This window comes from Solea solea, chromosome 8 (genome assembly GCF_958295425.1).
Source record: "Solea solea chromosome 8, fSolSol10.1, whole genome shotgun sequence".
NCBI lineage: Eukaryota > Metazoa > Chordata > Actinopteri > Pleuronectiformes > Soleidae > Solea > Solea solea.
The window spans coordinates 6,483,786-6,501,632 of NC_081141.1; the positions used below are offsets into that span (position 1 = coordinate 6,483,786).

General features: G+C 39.1%; 3 protein-coding genes across 5 annotated transcripts; 2 read left to right on the forward strand and 1 right to left on the reverse strand.

Annotated features, from left to right (window-relative positions):
- Positions 1 to 1,049: 1,049 nt before the first annotated feature.
- Positions 1,050 to 6,798, reverse strand: anapc7 (anaphase promoting complex subunit 7). Of its 2 annotated transcripts, none has more exons than XM_058637154.1 (11): positions 6,566 to 6,798; positions 5,446 to 5,632; positions 4,631 to 4,750; positions 4,421 to 4,532; positions 4,166 to 4,319; positions 3,584 to 3,726; positions 3,308 to 3,425; positions 2,968 to 3,164; positions 2,658 to 2,882; positions 2,320 to 2,470; positions 1,050 to 2,202 (listed from the first exon to the last, which is right to left on the reverse strand). In XM_058637154.1, exons 1-11 carry the CDS (start codon positions 6,664 to 6,666, stop codon positions 2,013 to 2,015), a joined length of 1,698 nt encoding a protein of 565 aa, XP_058493137.1. In that variant the 5' UTR covers positions 6,667 to 6,798; the 3' UTR covers positions 1,050 to 2,012. The 2 variants fall into 2 exon arrangements, with proteins under 2 accessions (XP_058493137.1, XP_058493138.1); XM_058637155.1 differs by lacking the exon at positions 6,566 to 6,798 and adding an exon at positions 6,092 to 6,480.
- Positions 6,799 to 8,518: 1,720 nt separating this feature from the next.
- LOC131464405 (ubiquitin-conjugating enzyme E2 G1-like) lies at positions 8,519 to 14,846 on the forward strand. Its single transcript, XM_058636862.1, has 6 exons — positions 8,519 to 8,683; positions 11,532 to 11,634; positions 11,732 to 11,829; positions 12,627 to 12,805; positions 12,914 to 13,021; positions 13,123 to 14,846. The coding sequence occupies exons 1-5, from the start codon at positions 8,641 to 8,643 to the stop codon at positions 12,998 to 13,000; spliced, it is 510 nt and encodes a 169-aa protein (XP_058492845.1). The 5' UTR covers positions 8,519 to 8,640; the 3' UTR covers positions 13,001 to 13,021; positions 13,123 to 14,846.
- A 130-nt stretch (positions 14,847 to 14,976) lies between these two features.
- LOC131464406 (protein FAM216A-like) lies at positions 14,977 to 17,701 on the forward strand. 2 transcript variants are annotated; one of them, XM_058636863.1, is made up of 5 exons: positions 14,977 to 15,137; positions 15,210 to 15,241; positions 16,235 to 16,347; positions 16,420 to 16,546; positions 16,623 to 17,701. In XM_058636863.1, exons 1-5 carry the CDS (start codon positions 15,055 to 15,057, stop codon positions 16,805 to 16,807), a joined length of 540 nt encoding a protein of 179 aa, XP_058492846.1. In that variant the 5' UTR covers positions 14,977 to 15,054; the 3' UTR covers positions 16,808 to 17,701. The 2 variants fall into 2 exon arrangements, with proteins under 2 accessions (XP_058492846.1, XP_058492848.1); XM_058636865.1 differs by having other exon boundaries at positions 16,628 to 17,701.
- Positions 17,702 to 17,847: the final 146 nt, after the last annotated feature.

Here is a 17,847-nt window from a genome sequence, read left to right on the forward strand (position 1 = left end):
CAACAAACATAACAATACAACAATAAACAAAAAAACAGACGTGTTTGACAGCAAACAGAAAGATGTCCTGAGCTCAGAAAGGATGGATAGATGTGTTCAGTAATGAATAACTCCTTAGTTCTAGATGTTTGAGTCACTGTAATTCATTTTTATGAACTTTTAATGCAGCATTTTCCTTAGTTTAACATTTTGCCTTGTAATTTGTGTTGAACTTCGGAAAAAAAAACCCACTTTCTTTCGTTACTATTACTGTATTGATGAAACTGTGAAAGTGTGTCCACCCCCACTGAAACTAAATGATTTTGAAGCAAAAATATCCCCTCGGTCACAAGGTAAGAACCAAGGCATAACTGGGGCAAGGGCCGATAACTCAACTACGCAGTCCTCCCCAAGCTCAACTCTCAGTATCAGCAGAGACCTGACACCTCTCCACCTCACGTCTTCCAATTTAGAATTCTGCTTATAAAGGCTTGGGCCCTTTACTGCTCCTACTCCTCCTCTTTCAGTCCCTCCTTTTATACAATAAGCATTACATTTGCATACTGACAGAAAACACCACCCCCTGCCTCCATGCTGCGTCACCACTGACATGTTTATCCACATGTAAGAACAAACATGACAGATAAACAGAATAATAGGGATGTACGATATCTGACTTTTTGCCAAAATGCTGATATATTGGGAGCCCTTGGGTCAATAACTGATATATACACACATTTTCCCTGTACTCAACTGCAGAGGTCCTTTAGTCTCTTCTGTAGTGAAATCAACTTGATATTTTGAATACTCATGTCGCAGCAGATGTAGACATCATTTTCCGCGTAGTGGAGTGCCATGGAGAGGTATGATAAGTTTAACTTCAGAGTTTTTAGGACAGTTTATTTACTCATGGAAACCTGTGACCCGAATTAAGGAAAAAATAATAATCTATGTGGTGACTCGTGTTACATTAGTTTCTACTCAAACACAGTATAATTAGCAGAACTTTGACAACTGGGGTGTGTGTATTAACAAGACCTTAAAAAGCATTAAAAGTGGCTGAGGGGACGTCAGTGTCAACGAAGTGTTTAATAATTGTATCATACATTTTAAAAAATATATACAAAGTACTATAAACAGACTTGAAATAGTTAAGTAACACTTACAAGTGAGTCAATTAATGAGTTACTTTGATACAGACTGAAGAAACGTGAAAATAAACATGTACAGTACACGACACAAAACTGTGTAAAATGTGAGAAAAAAATGAAGAACGAGCAGCAGGAGAATGTTACAGAGTCACCATCACAGACCTCGTCTGCCTGCCACGTGAATTAAAGGCCCAAGATATTCACTTACATTTGGCAAACATGAGTCTGTCAGGCTCCAGAAACACACATAAAAACAAGAAAATCACAGCCAGACCCTCCGGTAGCACATGCCGTGGATAACTCCAGCCATTTTAGGTTTAATCTAAATTTCCACACAGAAATTGCCACCTTGTACATTTCCAGAGTCTTCTTTTGTCTGGAAATAGAACCCCGGCTCAAAGGAGGATCCGGGGCAGCTCAACACTGATGTCAGTCCTCCAGTTTTTCATTTAAACTTTTTTAAACAACTTAGCTGTTAATCAGACATTTGTGCTGATTCAACATTACAATTTTCAGATCGTATTGGATTGAATTTTTTCTGATTCTACTGATCCATTTTGTCCAGTATCGAATGAAGATTCCCGAAGCAGTTTTTAAAACTCCAGTGTGAGCAACATGTCTTCCTGTTGCAGCTGCGCAGAGGCTTAATAATCAACATGAAATTCAAAAATGGCTGGAGTGCTGCACTGAGGTACAGTTCCATGAAAGTGTCAAGTCCTTCCTGTCGCTGTGCCACAAACCTGGACATCAGTCAGAGCTGCATAGTCTCTAAATCAGGACGTCAGTCACTCAGTGTTAGAGCTCGGTGTGTTTCGAGTGACGAGTGACGGCTGCAGCGATTTAAGAGGCGGGACTGACCGAATGTCACTCAGTGAGCCGGGGTCACTGCATCCCAAACCACTGTTCCTGATCGGCCCACTGAGCCGCTTCACTGTCACTGCCCTCCAGGTCTCCGTCCTCTCCACTGCCCTCCATGTCGTCACCGTCCAGCTCCACGGTGGCGTCTGTGGGACTCTCCTCTTTCTCCATCTTCTGCATTCCTTCTAAAGACTTCTGGTCGTTGGGATCCAGACTTAAGAAAGGAGGGAAAAAACTGTTAAAAACAAAACCTAGATCTTATCATACGTCAGTTTGTATCCTCATCATCAAGTGGATTAAATATTCTTTTCTCCTGACAAAGAGTGCTTACCTTAAGGCTATGCTGTACTGATCCATGGCCTCTTGGTAATCATTGACAGCCACCAGAAAATCTCCCAGCATTCTGTGCAGGACACAGTCACTCTGATTGGCCAAGGCATTGCGAAGGAGAGTGATCCCTTCTTCATATTTCTGTTCCCGACCTACACACATAAAAATACAACATTATAAATAAAACAACTATATTTAGCTAAACATTTTTAAAAGTGAATAAAGACAGATTAATGCTCCATGTCCACATAAATCTGGATCTGTATGTCTAGTGCATTCAGAGTCTGTAAATCACAGACAGGAACACGGAGTGTGATGTTATGTGATGTTTGTACGCACTCAGCAGCTCAGCCTTTTTGACCACAGCTTTGGTGTAGTCGGGTCTCTGAGCCAGTGCTTTGTCCAGCAGGGTCTTGGCTTTCTCTTGAGTCACCGGATCTTCCAGACACACTGTTGCAAGGATGGTCAGAGTCTGTGCATTGGCCCCCAGAGTCTTATAGATGTTATTAGCCATCCCCATAGCCTCTCGAATCCCATTAGATGCCAAGTAACAGTCAATCAGACCTGTAAAACATCAGTCACGTCAATGCAGGTGAAAGAGAAATAAGTGGACATCTGCATAAATGTATATTTAAAAAGGCACACTTGCCTTCATAGCAGTCGAGTCGGCATGGTGCCAAACGCATGGCCTCTCTGAAATGGATAATAGCTTCTTGCACACGACCCATGTTTCTCAGTGCTGCCCCCTTCAGGAGGAGAGCCTGCACACTGTTGCTGTTCAGCTGGATGGCCTTGGCTCCCAGGTAAAGAGCTCTGGAGTAACGCTTGCTATAAAAACTGTGACAACTGAACAAACACAAAGAGAATTTCAACAAATTACAAAAAAATTAAGTGGCTATAAGAGACGGATTAGATTAAGTCAAGTCTGACAGTGGTGTGTCACCCGAGACTCATTTTACAATATTGCATATGGTAGTGTTAAGACTCACCCAGAGATCACCCACGGTTCAGCATGCTGGTCTGAAATATTAAATAATCTCCCTCCCAACACCTCCACATCCTCCAGGTGTCCCTCACGTGCCATCAGGTAGCCATAAACATCCATTCCTGTCGGTGCAAACAGATGTTTATTAGTGTTACCTGAACAACAGGAAGAATACACACTGTTTTGTGTGAACATGTAGATAAAGTAAGGATTGTACTAACAGTGTGTTAAAAAAATAAATAAATAAATAAATAAATTAATTAATTAATCCCTCATCTACCTTTGATGAGGTACGGGTCCAGCATCTGGGCTTGCTCAAATTTGAGGATGGCATTTTTTGTGTCTCCTGCTCTGAAATAGACATCTGCCAGGCTCACCAGGAGGTCCACGTTGTCCCGCAGCAGAGACTTCTTCTCCAGGGAGCTGAAACAAGGAGACTTCATCATCAACAACAACAACAACAACAACAACAACACGAGCGCTCAAGCACTGCTTTTCTGAGACTATTATGCGTCTGCTGCAGACAACTGCCCCTTCAGTATATGCGGTATCTGCTCTACCAGCTGTGTGCCATCTGTACACAACTGTACAATTGTAACTGAATAAAGAACAATCCACAGAGAAATAGTAACATGGATTACTGTCTAATGGTGTAATAAACCAAGATGAGATGTTCACATCTGTATCCGAGGTCATCTGCATCCAAACAGACATCCCTAAAGAAGTATATAACATCACCATACATTTATACTGGGCATTCGCATGCTGATATAAACAGGAAGTTGATTCTGTCCTCTATAGTTGTTTACTCAGTTTAATAAAGTACTACTAACTAGGACTGAAAAACTAGTTCTCAGCTCACCAAATAGTGTTAATGGCTCGTTGATTGTCTCCTGCATGTATGAAGGCATAAGCTTTGATCCAAACAGAGAGCCAGTCCAGGTTAGGCATACTCTGGATCACATCCATAGTCATGGATGCCACTTCAGCTCCTTTGACTGACAGAGAGAGAAGACCTGGCAGGGGGGGAAAAAAGTTTGAGCTCCTCAACAAATCATCCTTCTGCTGCGTTTGTTTAACAGATGGCAAATGAAGCTGCCTCTGTGACCATACATACCGATGATGCCATCCAGGGCAAGGGGACACTGTCTGAGAACCTCTTTGTAGCTCGTCACAGCAGAACGCTCCTGACCAGCTTTCCTGTATAGGTTTGCTAACATCATGTTGATCTGAAACGAGAATGAACTATTATATTAATTATACTAACCCTTATTATTACTATTATTATAATTATAATAATAATAATAATAATAATACAACAGTTTACCTTAGGAGTCCTCTGTCTGGATGGAATCCCATCAAGCACTGCAATGGCATCTTTGTCCAGTTTCAAGATGGTGTAGCATTCAGCTATCTTGTACTTGACCTCAATTTCAGATGGCAAATTCTGAAAGACAGCATTAAGAGGTTAAAGGTATTTTCTGGAGCAGTTTTTACTGTATTGCTTAAAATCCTAAACACACCCCCATCATAACCAATTAATTAATGCATTGTCACAAAAATAAAAAGTCAGCTGTGGAACAGACCGGTCTGTAAAAACAACATCCAATCTTATTGAACAGCTTGAACTAATTTATTGGATTATGATGCATTAAACTGCCATCTTTTTTTCCATAAATGGGTGTAAGATGTCAAGGTGTCACTAGTGTGTTACATAAAAGAAAACAACAACACATCAGTTTCACCACTTTGTACATGTGAGCAGAATAAAAGTGTCTGAACATCTTAATATTAATGAGTTTAAATAAATCTGATCAAATCTCTTATTTGTACAGCACCAGAACACATGATACATTATGTTGAGCCACTTTAAACAGTAAGCACTGTACAAACATTTGCTGCAACAATAACACAGATAACTGGTTTTACTGTTGTGTACAGTATACAGATGCTTTCAGGCCTGTGCTGGACTCCAGAGATTCTCCAGTTGCATGTATTCATGATGTGGTTGACTAGAGAAAAAAACTCTAAAACATCCACAAACCTTGTGGATATTTGATGTTTCTTCAAGGTGTAAAACAAATATTTCTGCACTCAATCACCGTGTCTCCTTCAATTCTACGGCATGAATGCAACACGCACCTGTGCCTGTAGGTTGGATGCTGCTCCACCAGTAGAGGTACGAACTTTGGATGTTTTGCTGAGCACCTTCTTCTGTTGCAGTGCCATACTGTATTTACATGCAGCATTACGATACTCTTTATCATGGAAGATGGCATCAGCATGATAAACCAACAACTGATACTTCTGGGCCGGGGAGAACAGCTCCCTGTAATCAAAAAAGATTTGAGGGTGTTCAATTATAAATGAGTCCTTTATCAGTCAATTCAAATCAATTTTATTTGTACAGTGCCGAATCACAACATACATTATCTCAAAGCACGGCACATAGACAACATTATAGAGAGCAGAGAAAGAACAAGAGGGAGGTGAGGTAGAGATAGAAGAGAGAGACCAGGAGTAGATATATAACAGTTGTGTCAAGTTATCAGTTAGACAATGAAACTTCTTCTCTGCATTTAACCCATCCTCTACTAGAAATCTTCCTAGAATTAGGAGCAGCAGCCAGGGAGCAATGGGGTTTGGGTACCTTGCTCAGGGGTACCCCAGCCCTTTTTTGACCTGGTGGGGACTTGAACCGACAACCTTCAGGTGACAAGACAAGTTCCCTTTTCACTTGGCCATGAGCTGCCCTAAACAAATCCATCAGTGAGAACATGGTACGTACATGGAACATGGAAGTACATACAACAACAAAAGACACTGAGGGTCCAAGACGGGCTGTTTGAACATAATCTGAGACTCCGCACTAACAAAAACACTGCACCCTAACGGTTATGCTGCAACTGCTTCATGTCCACTAACGTCCAATCATTGACACAGCACTGTTTAAATTCCCACTTCATTTAAGCTAGCTGCTGCTAACGGCAGACACCGTAAACTACGGGAGAGTCTACACGAGACTAGTGCTTGGAAGGAACGTACACTGCCTGCGCTTGCTATATAATTAAACGTTTCTCATTAACGCGACTAAACAGACTACCACATTGCGCACGCGTCTATTCTGCTTTACAGTCACAGTTTTTAACGGCAATAGTTGTTGTTGACCGATTAGCTACTGTGAAGAAATGACAACAACAACACACTGGCGAATGATCGCTCTCTCCAGCACATAGACGGACTCCGCTCTGACGTTACTTACGGATTGTTGTTACTCATTGTCAGCAACAAACTGCTCAGTATCCGGACATTAGAGTGCAGGCCGGCGGCAGCCATGTCCCGTACGTGATCGATGACATTCATTTTCGGTAAAGTTGAGGCCTTGGTTTATAGATTCCTGTCTCTGGCTCAAAGTTTGGGCTTGTAAACGGCTAATGCTAGCTAGCTTCTGGTGTATTAAATATGGCGCCCATCAGCCTTCATTCCTTCCTTCCGCAAAGTGCTGCCTTCACGTGCGCTTCAAAAGTTCTTCTTTTCAACTGCGACGCCCGTAAAGACGACGACGTCGTCAGGGAAACTGGGATTTTCGCAGACACCTTTAGTATTTAATTAGATTCATTGTTATTCTATAAACAGTAAATACAAAATCAACTCACCGGATAAGGCAAAAAAGAATCTTATTTGTAATATAGTAGATTACTTTAGGCTGCCGATACTTACATATCCTGCAACTCATGAACGCATCACTGTTTTTTAGCCGCAGGTATATTTTCAGTGTTGGAAACTATGATATGATACGATACGATACGATACGATACGATACAATATGATATGATATAATATATGCCTTAATCCAATCCATTTCAACTTAATTTGTAAAGCTCACAGCTGACAAAACAACAACAGCTGAAACAAAGTGCTGTACGTCAGTACATCAGAGATAAATAAATAAAAATAAAATATAAAAAGGACATTTCACATCATGGCGCAAATGAGTTATTAAACCACTGCTGCCTATTTGGATTTATCTGAAGTGACAGACTCTTGGCTACAAATCAGTTTTCTCTTGCAATGTTTTCAGTGGTAGTGAGTGTCCAGTTCCCACACTGGTCCATGGAAATAGCAGTATGCTCAGTGGGGTGCTGCTCAGCAAGGTCAGAGTTGATATTGCTTCAATACCTCAAACATTTATACTTCAAAAAACTGAACTATCCTAAGAGTCAGGAGCAGTCTTGCATAAAGTACCTAAAAGGGATACTTTGGTAAAAGTTGAAGTCACCTTTTACAATATTATTTCAGTAAAAGTCGATTTGTGTCAAGTTTATGACATTTACTGTACTCAAGTATCAAAAGTAGTTTTTCTGACAAAATGTACTAACACAGCTGTGCCGGCAGTGTTTGACTGGATATGAAAGATGTGTGATAGAACATAGAGTGTGAGAGTGAATTATTGTTTGTCTATATGTGGCCCTGTGATGTCCAGGGTGCACCCTGCCTTTCACCCTATGTCAGCTGGGATTGGCACCAGCACCCCCCACCACCCTCAAGTGGAGGATAAAGCGTTAGAAGATGGGTGAGTGAGTTGTGGGGGCTGGTGTCTCCATAAATATTGTTGAATTAAACAAATGTGCATTTTATTAGATTATCCTTTTATTGAGAAACTAAAAACCTCATACGGTGGCCCTGAAGTACAAATCACCAACACATATAGGAAAACACAATATTAAGTAAAACACAACATTTACTAAAACACAACAGCATTAACATAAAACATGCAGCAAACACCGGGTAAAACTTACAATGAGCCGCTATTGGAGGTGGAGCGCGTAATCAGTTGAATATCCAACTTGAAACTCACTGTCACTGAAACCAGCCAATCAGTGATGATCCTTGTTTGACAGCATGTACCTGCCTTTTCCGTTGCAGTAAATGTTGTTGTTGTGTTGGTGATTTGCACTTCAGGGCCACCGTACTTTTCACATTCTGTCCTTACTGACAGCTAATTTGTCAATACTTACACAAAAAATCCCTGTACTATACCTTTAATAAGAACCTCAGAAAAGAGGTTCTGTCTCATTGGCACCAGACTTTAGTACTTGTCCTGAAAAAGTCCATGTTTGTGCCAGAAAAGGTCTTAATGTGGTAAAAACCGAGCGCACACACACGCTGCAGAGGACGCGCATGCGCATAGCTAAAGCAGCAGCTGAACCTTGTGTCAAAACACGGAGGGAAATCAGCAGTAGCCAGTGCAGCGTCCCCTTGTGCGGATTCAGCTTCACCTCTGTTTTTCGGAAGTGTTTGTTGACACAAAGTGTTTTCCATTCACGCCCGCGTACCATGACCGAACAATCAGCTTTACTTCTTCGAAAACAACTGGCAGGTAACATGAAAAAAAGATACGACTTTTTAAAACGCTAATATTGTCCACATAATGGCTACACACTTAGCCGCTAGCGTTAGCTTTTTTTATTAGCTACGCGAAGCTATGTTTACGCCATAGGAGTTAGCCCAGGGAGCTAACCAAGCAACACAATGGAGTCCTGTATCACCGCAGTCAGCTGTATGCTTAAGCTGCTTCCGTTCGCTTTGTACGGCGGCTGTAAACCGTTATATTTGGAAGTATACTTGTCTGCAGTAACAGTATATGTAATCAACAAATGACTCGCATCGCCAACCTTGCTAACAGGCTAGCAAGTTCGACATTAGTTAGCTGACGGAACAAAGGAATAATCAGTTCAGGCACTCATTTGCTCTGATGACTTAAGCTTTGCTAATGAAAGAGGGTTTACATTATATCACTTAAACTCAATCGAACTGAATTTGCATTGCACTTTTCCCACAGTTAACATGTTATACAAAGTGCCTCACATGAAAACATAAAAACACCCCCGCACTCAAGTGCACACGTCAATACAAACAACAAACACATTAAAAGGCCAGAATAGACCATAAAGTATGACAAAAAACATCAAAGACAAAAACGGGTTATGAACAATTATATACCATAATATCAGTAAGTAAGCAGAGGAATAATCAATAGAATATTAAAACATGTATAACATGCACAGCTTAAAAGTTGGATAGAGCAGTCAAATGAAAAAGAAATATGCATAAAAAAAGAATTGGTTGCAACATAACAATACCCAGTGTCAATCATGCTGATGTGTATATATATAAAAAAGATTAGAAATTCACATTAAAGCCGGACTAAAAAGGAGACCCAGTTCTGTTAAAAAAAATTAAATAAATGAATTCAATAAAGAGAGTTTATTTGTATGAACTGAACAAACAGTCCATAAATATGTATGAATACATCCAAAACAATATAAAAATGTATATCTTATCCTCAAAATAAGCCTTTTTATTTACTGTAGGCAAAGGGCCTTGCTTTACAGAGGCTGCCATCTTGCACCATCTTGTTTCTTAAGCAGTCCATACATATATGCTTCTTATGATAAGTAACAGTAAAAAATCTAACAATCCACTGACTTACATAAGATAACATGGAACACTAGTTAGTTTTTAGCAGCTTTCGTGTGGATGCACAGCTCAATGTTCAGCCTCTTAGTGCTAAAAATCAATTTTCCTCCTGATGGCTTATTTATAAAAATATTACTGTCAGTGGCATTTTATGTCTTTTCTAAATAATGTCTTACTTAGTCTGGAGCTGACTGTACAGGTCAGTGGCTGCTGTCTGGATGTCTAGCTAAGTAAAAGAACTGATTTTCAACATGAGTTTAGTGTTTTTTTACATCCCCTGACTACCAGTGGAATTGTTGCTGACAGTTATTATTAATAAATACGTTTTTAACACAAACACCCACATATGGTTGCACAATAATAATAATTTGTTTTATTTATATAGCACTTTTAATGAAGTCACTTTGTATGGAGTATGCAGACTAGGGGTGGGAATCACAGGGTACCTCAAAATATGGTACACAGTACATGGTCCACGATACAGTTCCGTGATAATCAAATATATTGCAAGACAATCATATGAAGAAAACAAAACATCCGCGAAAAGTTAAACAAAATACGTAGTCTGTGTATTGAACGTGGATGGGGCATCTTTTAATGTAGCGCTCTCCACCATTATCTTGCTGTAAACTCCCTCTTCTTCAACCTGGTCACCAAATTGATATTTTTACCCACCCCTAGATGTGGATCTTCCACGGGTGAAATTAAATAATTAAGAGCAACAATTATAGCAGCATCTATTAATAACAACAAAAGCAGCAGAGGAGCGTTAGATCTGCAGGATGGAGAGGAACAACACTAGAAGAGTTAATGCGTTTGTGTGATTTACACTCACCAGCCAGTCTGTCATTTCTCCTCTGACCTCTGGCATCAACAAGGCATTTTCTCCCTGCCACTTTCTGCATATTTTCTCTTATTTTTGGGTCATTCTCTCTTAATTTTAGAGATGGAGGTGCATGCAAATCCCAGTTGAACAGAAGTTTCTGAAGTACACAGACCAGTAACCATCCCATGTTCAACGTTCCACTTAAATTACCTTTGTTCCTCATTCTGATGCTCAGTTTGTACTTCAGCAGTTCTACATGCCTGAATGCACTACTAAATTGCTGGCATTTGACTTGGTGAAAAGATATTTGCGTTAACAAGCAGTTGACCTGGTGTGAAGAATATAGTGGTCTGAGAGTGTAAATACACAGGAGAGAAAAAAGTGCTGAGTGCATCATTGGAGCTCCCACAGCACAGCAGGCCTGCAGCAGCACAACGAGAGCTCATAAGCTTGAATTACTCCTTTACAGGGAATTTTGCAATGTTACATCAGCACAGACTGTAAAGGGGAAAGGTAATGAACAGTACACCTCATAAATGAAAGTTTTATTTTATTTTAATGTGACATACACAAGTCTGGATGTTGGCATTTGTGAAATATACTCTGTAAATCACAGTACATAGTCAGACATGTAGACCTCCACCCTTTCTGATATTTTTACAGTTGTTTTTCATTTCTAGTTCAACATATTTGTAAAAAATGGGCTGCATCATGTTGTAGTAGAACAGCATTAAACACTGTACCAGGTTCCAGGTAAAAGCTGCCTGCCAGGCTGGCTGGTGCCTCCGTGTCTGCAACTTGTTGCCCTGCCTCTCATGCAGTGTCAGCTGGGACCTGCTCCAGCCCTAGCACCACCCTCAAGGATTAGCAGGTACAGCTAATCAATGCATCAGTGTAAGATCGTGTGTTTCTCTTTGCCCAGAGCTCAACAAGAATCCCGTGGAGGGCTTTTCAGCTGGTCTGATAGATGATGACGACATATACAAATGGGAAGTTGTGATCATTGGTCCACAAGACACCCTTTTGTAAGTTGGAGAGTATTTTAAATATAGATATGTGAATGTTGTGAATGTCTTCATAAACTCTCATTTGTCCTTGTCCTTTGTTTTGTCTCAATTTCAGTGAAGGAGGGTTTTTTAAGGCATACCTAACCTTTCCTTATGATTATCCACTACGGCCACCAAAGATGAAGTTCATCACTGAAATCTGGCACCCAAATGGTAAAATGCTTTCACTTTTATGTGATGTGACTTATTATAATAGTAATAATAATAATAATAATGATAATGTGGTAATAAATAATGAAATAGTTGGGTATACAATGTTAATGTAAATTAAATGCATCTTTTCCAGCGACACTGAGCGAAATCAATGAGACTCTTAAAATATTTTCTACTACTCAACAAAAACATCACTTACTACTTGGATTTTTGAAAGTTTTGTGTGTGTAGATTCTACAGATCACACACGGCTAACACTTGCTAACTCTGCAGTGTATTTGCCGAACAACTCAAACCGACTTCTGGTGTCGAGCTGCAACTGATGATTATTTTCATAATCAAGTAATCCGTCGATTAATTGATTAATCATTTGGTCCATAAATGTGTTTTTGTCAGAAGATGTTGAAAAATTTTGATTAATTTAGTAATCAATTATTAATTGAGTGATTGTACACCACAGCTGAGTTCTGCAACAACAATTATTTAAAAAAAAATGTACTTAATCTGTGACTCCACAATGGTCACAAAAGTAAGTAAATGCTCTCAGGCTGGGGTCTTGTCACTTATCACAGCGTTTGCTGCTGAATTGATTCTGTAACATCTGTCAACGCACACTGGCAAGTTGTATCTCACAATATTCTGTCTGATGGTGTTGCAGTTTGAAAAAGAAAACGTCGCTTTAGCTTGAGGAACATCTCCATATATTAGGACTGAAACAATTACTCGATGAATCAGTTACTAGACAAGTACATTTGAATGCTTTAGGGTTTTTACATTCGTCTTTCAATTCCTCACAGTGGCAAAGAACGGGGATGTTTGCATCTCAATTCTGCACGAGCCTGGCGAAGATAAGTTTGGTTATGAAAAGCCTGAGGAACGCTGGCTTCCAATCCACACAGTAGAGACAATCATGATTAGTGTTATCTCCATGCTGGCTGACCCCAACAGTGATTCACCGGCTAATGTGGATGCTGCGGTGAGTTTAAGTCCCTTCTTTATTAGACACTAGAAACCACCCTTTCATTCTTGTAATCTTGCCACCTTAAGTCCTGAAAGAATCTGTTGTTTGTTGTTGTTCCCACAGAAAGAATGGAGGGAGGATCCTAACGGTGAATTTAAGAGGAAGGTGGCTCGCTGTGTAAGAAAAAGTCAAGAGATGGCGTTTGATTAGGAGCCAGTTGTAAATTCCAGGGTAAGAACATTGAATTGTTTGTGCTCTGTGAGAGTCACTTGTGAAACCTCACTCATGGTAATGATAGTAATGCTGTTTTGTGTTTTGTCTGTAATTTTCAGTTAAAGGATGCCTTCAGAGGGAAAATTTCTGCAAAAAGGCTTTTGCACCCCTTGTTTTGCCAGTCAGAGAAACTGGTTGGTTTCAACCACATTTCTTTGAATGGTTGTCATTTTCCACAAGATGAGCCAATTAGAGAACCCTACCAGCGAAATTAACCTGTTTCCTGCCTGGAACTGTATATTTAATTTTATTTATTTTGAAAAAAAAATTAATGATGTAAGATATGTCACTACTGTAAATTAACTTGCTTTTTTATCTGCTGCTGAACAATTTCTACTTTATACCAGGTTTCTTATGCAATTTAGTGGTCAAGGTTGTCTAAACAAAACAAAAGCCCATTCTAATATCATTAGGTCATCACTTGTCCTCCTGCTGCACACTTACAGAATAATGTCGTCCCCGCACTGGTATCATTTCTTTTCTTTTATTCCAACACTGTTGTGAACCACTGTTGCCTTTTCGTTGGCTTCACCTCCTCACTGTTTGTTTGTTTGTTGTTTAAAGGAACAAGTTGAGAGCTTGTAGACGGATGCTTGAGTCTATTTCTCTGAGAAACAACCTCCTGTTAGCATTTTCTTCTAATGCTAGTATATGTCTGAAAAACCATGACCCTCAAACCTGCATGATCCACTCAAACAACGCTCTTATCTGTTTTTGTCAGTGGTGGACGTACAAAAGGAATAACATACAGTTTGTTTTGAGAGTTATTGATTTCTGACACATTCACGAGCATAGCTACTGCTAACGGAAGGCCTGTGCCAACTTCTCAGGATCAATCCCTACGTAGGCTCTCTATGAGCGATCAGTGAACTATTTCTGACATGAAGATGTCCTCTTATTATCAGTCTAACATCTTTTCACAATGTTATGTTTAACTTATGTTTAATAAGTCATGGGCAACCAAAACCAGTCTGTGAAAATAAACTAAGCTGTGACTATTCCACATCTGAGCTTACCTCGGGTTAGAAGGAGAACATGTTTGACGAGGTTAATCTGTGAGCATGGGTCATGTCCGGGTCTCCATTGTAGAGTTAGGCTCGTCGTTCTTGTTTTTTGGCTTTGGATCATTGTAGGTAAATTATGTCATATTCACTGGTGGGTTTAGACTCTGAGGACTTTTCGATTTTTCGATCTTGATTTGTGACTGGTTCATACCCAAACCATGTTGCATCTCCTTTATCACAGAAATTCAAAAAGAAGAAACCTAACCACCTCGTAAAGTATAAGTACACGTTGTGATGAGAATTGATAAACAATAGGTTTTATTTTGGAAATGTACACAGGACACAGTTGGGTGGAGTCTGGGAACCATGATGACATCTGTCTCAAATTAATGTATACATATTTGAATTATGTGACTGAGCATAAAAAAAAAAATCGGTCTTTTGGCGCATGCAATCATTGTTGAGGGAGTTGGGTAATAGTCTATGACTCTGGGTTGAATGTGACGTGAACAGTTGGTAGATTTCTGTAGACTTGATGATCACATAACTGCTGTTATGACCTTTTTAAGTCTGAATTTTCTAACCTACCATGACCTCCTCTGACCGGTGTTCACTGTATTTGCACAGATTCGGTGCGTTTGAAATGTCATTAAGCAATACGCTCTGAGAAATGGTGTCCAGGTTAATCCACCCTTTATTTGTTTTTTTTGTTTTGTTTTTTTCCATTTTGTGTCAATGCAATGTATATTGGACATGAATCAATAAAGTGTGTAAACAGAGTGGCTTGTAGTTTTGCTTGTGCTTTACATTTTAGATGAGAACATGCTCTGGGTTCAAGTGTATTAGCCCTGCACTCTGTAATTGGAGCCCTGGGAGTGAGTGGAGTCGGGTTCATCTCACACTAATGGGCTCTGCTGCCTGCAACGCACACCGAGAACATCAAGGTGCAAGCAACGACTGACAATTCATTTGGAAATCATTTGGTGAATGATGAGAAAGCGGGTCACATTTGTTGATCATCTGAAAACCGAAAGTCTGTTAAAAAACGGAAGTGGTCACGTCTTGATGAGGTAAGACGACAACATGACAACCAGTGATGATCGACTGATTCTGATCCGTATGGTGATATTCTTGATTTGCAGGTCTGCTGAGTCTAACAACAGATGCACTGATGGTGAGTCAACGACTATCAATATGAATAAACCTGTTTTTTTAATGAGTTATAAATGAGTCAGATGAATTTACAGTTAATATAACTGCAGGTGTTATTTTCCCCTTCCTGACTGAACCACACCTTTTATTTTCTGTGTAAAAGGTGTTTTCACATGGTAAAAGCAGAAAAAATAAGTATTAAGGGAAAAGTAATTTTTGTGCATATATTTTCTTTACTTAATATGTGGTTATGAGCACAAAAACAAAAGTATTTCAATTACATTATGTTGTTACCGAGGGTGGAGCCAATTTCCAAAAAAACTATATACTGCTGAGCTGATTATAATGGAAATTATGTGCATTTAAATATTATTCTGCATCACATCTGTCCTCCTGTGCATTTCCTGTCCTGTGTATTGACACCCTTAAAAAACAAACCACAGCATTTCCCTCTAATGTTGTGGAGTATAAGATTATGCTTCAGTTTATTGTAATTATCTCAATTATACTTAATTGCTGTGGATATACATTATTGAAATATTTTCCTGATAGATAGATAGATAACATTATTAATTTCCAAAGGGATATTAAGTAATAGATGCACTGGAATTAAGTAATTAAAATTCATTCATTAAATTGCCTACAAATAGTACAGAATTCAGTAGCTAAGTGGTTTATTTCCTTTATTCCCTCCCTTTATTAGGCGACCCTTTGTTTTATTACTTAACTGCTATAATTAATTTATTTGTATTCCTTTATTTCGTTTAGTTGCTCTTGCGTGTCTTGTTGGTTTCATTTCTCTTTTGCTTTTACTGACATGTGGTGTTTTGAATTTTGTGGCTTGTGTGTTTCTTCTGTTACTGTCCCTTTATGTTGAAACACTTTATTTACTTGATTTTGAAGGTGCTAAATAAATCAAATGATTGTTTTTCCCAGTAATATTATCACCATAGATAATGAAAATTGTCAGGCATTGTTATGCGATATGTTTTTTTGTTTTGTTTTTTTAAACCAGGTCAGCAAGTGAGGAAGACGTACAGAGAAATACACAGAAATGCACCTGCTGACAGCCAGCACATGACCACAGTACACATTCCCAAGTCTGTGATGTCTGCACCCTTCCTACAGGTAACCACATACAGTATATTCTTTATGTCAATCTGCCATGTGCAATCCCATCACTTCCTGTCTCTGCCTCAGCACCCTGCCCTCACAACCGGACAGAGACGCTACCTGTACAGCATCGCTAATGTCTACAGTACAGAACACATGAGACGACAGATGAAGCAGCACTATCTCAATGTCCTGCACGCGTGTCTTCAGACAGGTGTGTTACCTCCATGTCTCCAGCAGTGACTCTGATCACTGCCATCTGTCTCATGTTGTGTTTTTGTATCTCCAAGGTCAGAATCCCAACTGCAGGAGGAGGCTTCAGTGTGGAGAAAATGGCACCGTCCCAAAGGACACAGAGAAGGATGCAGAGGAAAGGGCAAAGCCACAAGGACGGAGGAAAGGCAGCAGCAGCAGCAGAGGCACGGCGCGTCCTGATGTCATACTTCCAAAAATAGCAAACAGAAGAGGGATGTGATAGCAAATGGTTGAACTGTTGAAGGTTATAACAGCCTTATGAGGTGTTTATCTGATCATTGTTGTATCTACACCTGCAGACGTTCAAATATAGCTTCTGCTGGTAAGACATTTATTAGTAATAGTCTTTATGTGTAATTGCATTCTTACAAATGTTTCCAGCAAAACCTTTATAAATGTTATACTACATATACAGTATACATATGTATATATATATATATGTGTATATAAATATACATATATATGTATATATATACTGTATGTATCTATATATGTATATTTATATAGATAGATAGATAGATAGATAGATAGATATGGATATATATCTGACCATGTTGCACACATGTAGATCTGTTAAGCTGCAATTTGAAATAGCACTGCCTTTTAATAATAAAAGTACTAAAACAATATAATTGTAATAAAAATCCTGAGTGCTTTATGTAATACAACTTGCCACGTTTTGTGATAAGTCATTACATATTGCAGTGGTATACTATTATTATTATAAAGGGGAGAGTTTGAATGTTTTTTTCCTGCAAAAAATTCACAATTGATGTATAATGTAATAATCAACAAAAATGGTTGTCTTAGTTAAATAAAAAATATTAGAACAGTATTTATTGTGAGTAGTGTTGCCTAAAGCTGGGTGAAAATAACTGCAGTATATTAGTAATTCGTTAAATTAAAGGCTTAGGTTAAGGGCTACATTAAATTAAACTAAATTAAATTAAATGAGTTCATGCAAAAATTGCCCTCATATTAGAAATACTGAAGAAGTTGCAATTACTGCATCTGCTGGTGTTGCACGGAAATCTGTGACCTCACTGTAGCTGAATAATAATGTAAAACCTCAAATTAATCTGGAAATTATATGTGTATGAAGGATCATCACAGAGTTGGAAACAAAGAGGTCACATTCAGCAAACTCAGAGGACAGTGGAGCTCAGAAATAAAAATACATTTGTCCAAATAAATGAGAGAATAAGAAATCATCTGTGTCCATTTTCTCTCATTTATTATCACATAAAACGTTCATTTGTT

Excerpts from the sequence above, each read along its gene's own strand:
- anapc7 (XM_058637154.1), bottom strand. The coding sequence starts at position 6,666 with ATGAATGTCATCGATCACGTACGGGACATGGCTGCCGCCGGCCTGCAC. Across the intron at positions 4,751-5,445 it reads CATCCAACCTACAGGCACAG|AATTTGCCATCTGAAATTGA; the intron begins GTGCGTGTTGCA and ends GCTGTCTTTCAG. Across the intron at positions 2,471-2,657 it reads CAAAAAGGCTGAGCTGCTGA|GTCGGGAACAGAAATATGAA; the intron begins GTGCGTACAAAC and ends TTATGTGTGTAG.
- LOC131464405 (XM_058636862.1), top strand. The coding sequence starts at position 8,641 with ATGACCGAACAATCAGCTTTACTTCTTCGAAAACAACTGGCAG. Across the intron at positions 8,684-11,531 it reads TCTTCGAAAACAACTGGCAG|AGCTCAACAAGAATCCCGTG; the intron begins GTAACATGAAAA and ends CTCTTTGCCCAG. Across the intron at positions 11,635-11,731 it reads GGTCCACAAGACACCCTTTT|TGAAGGAGGGTTTTTTAAGG; the intron begins GTAAGTTGGAGA and ends TCTCAATTTCAG.
- LOC131464406 (XM_058636863.1), top strand. The coding sequence starts at position 15,055 with ATGATGAGAAAGCGGGTCACATTTGTTGATCATCTGAAAACCGAAAGT. Across the intron at positions 15,138-15,209 it reads AGTGGTCACGTCTTGATGAG|GTCTGCTGAGTCTAACAACA; the intron begins GTAAGACGACAA and ends CTTGATTTGCAG. Across the intron at positions 16,348-16,419 it reads TGTCTGCACCCTTCCTACAG|CACCCTGCCCTCACAACCGG; the intron begins GTAACCACATAC and ends TCTCTGCCTCAG.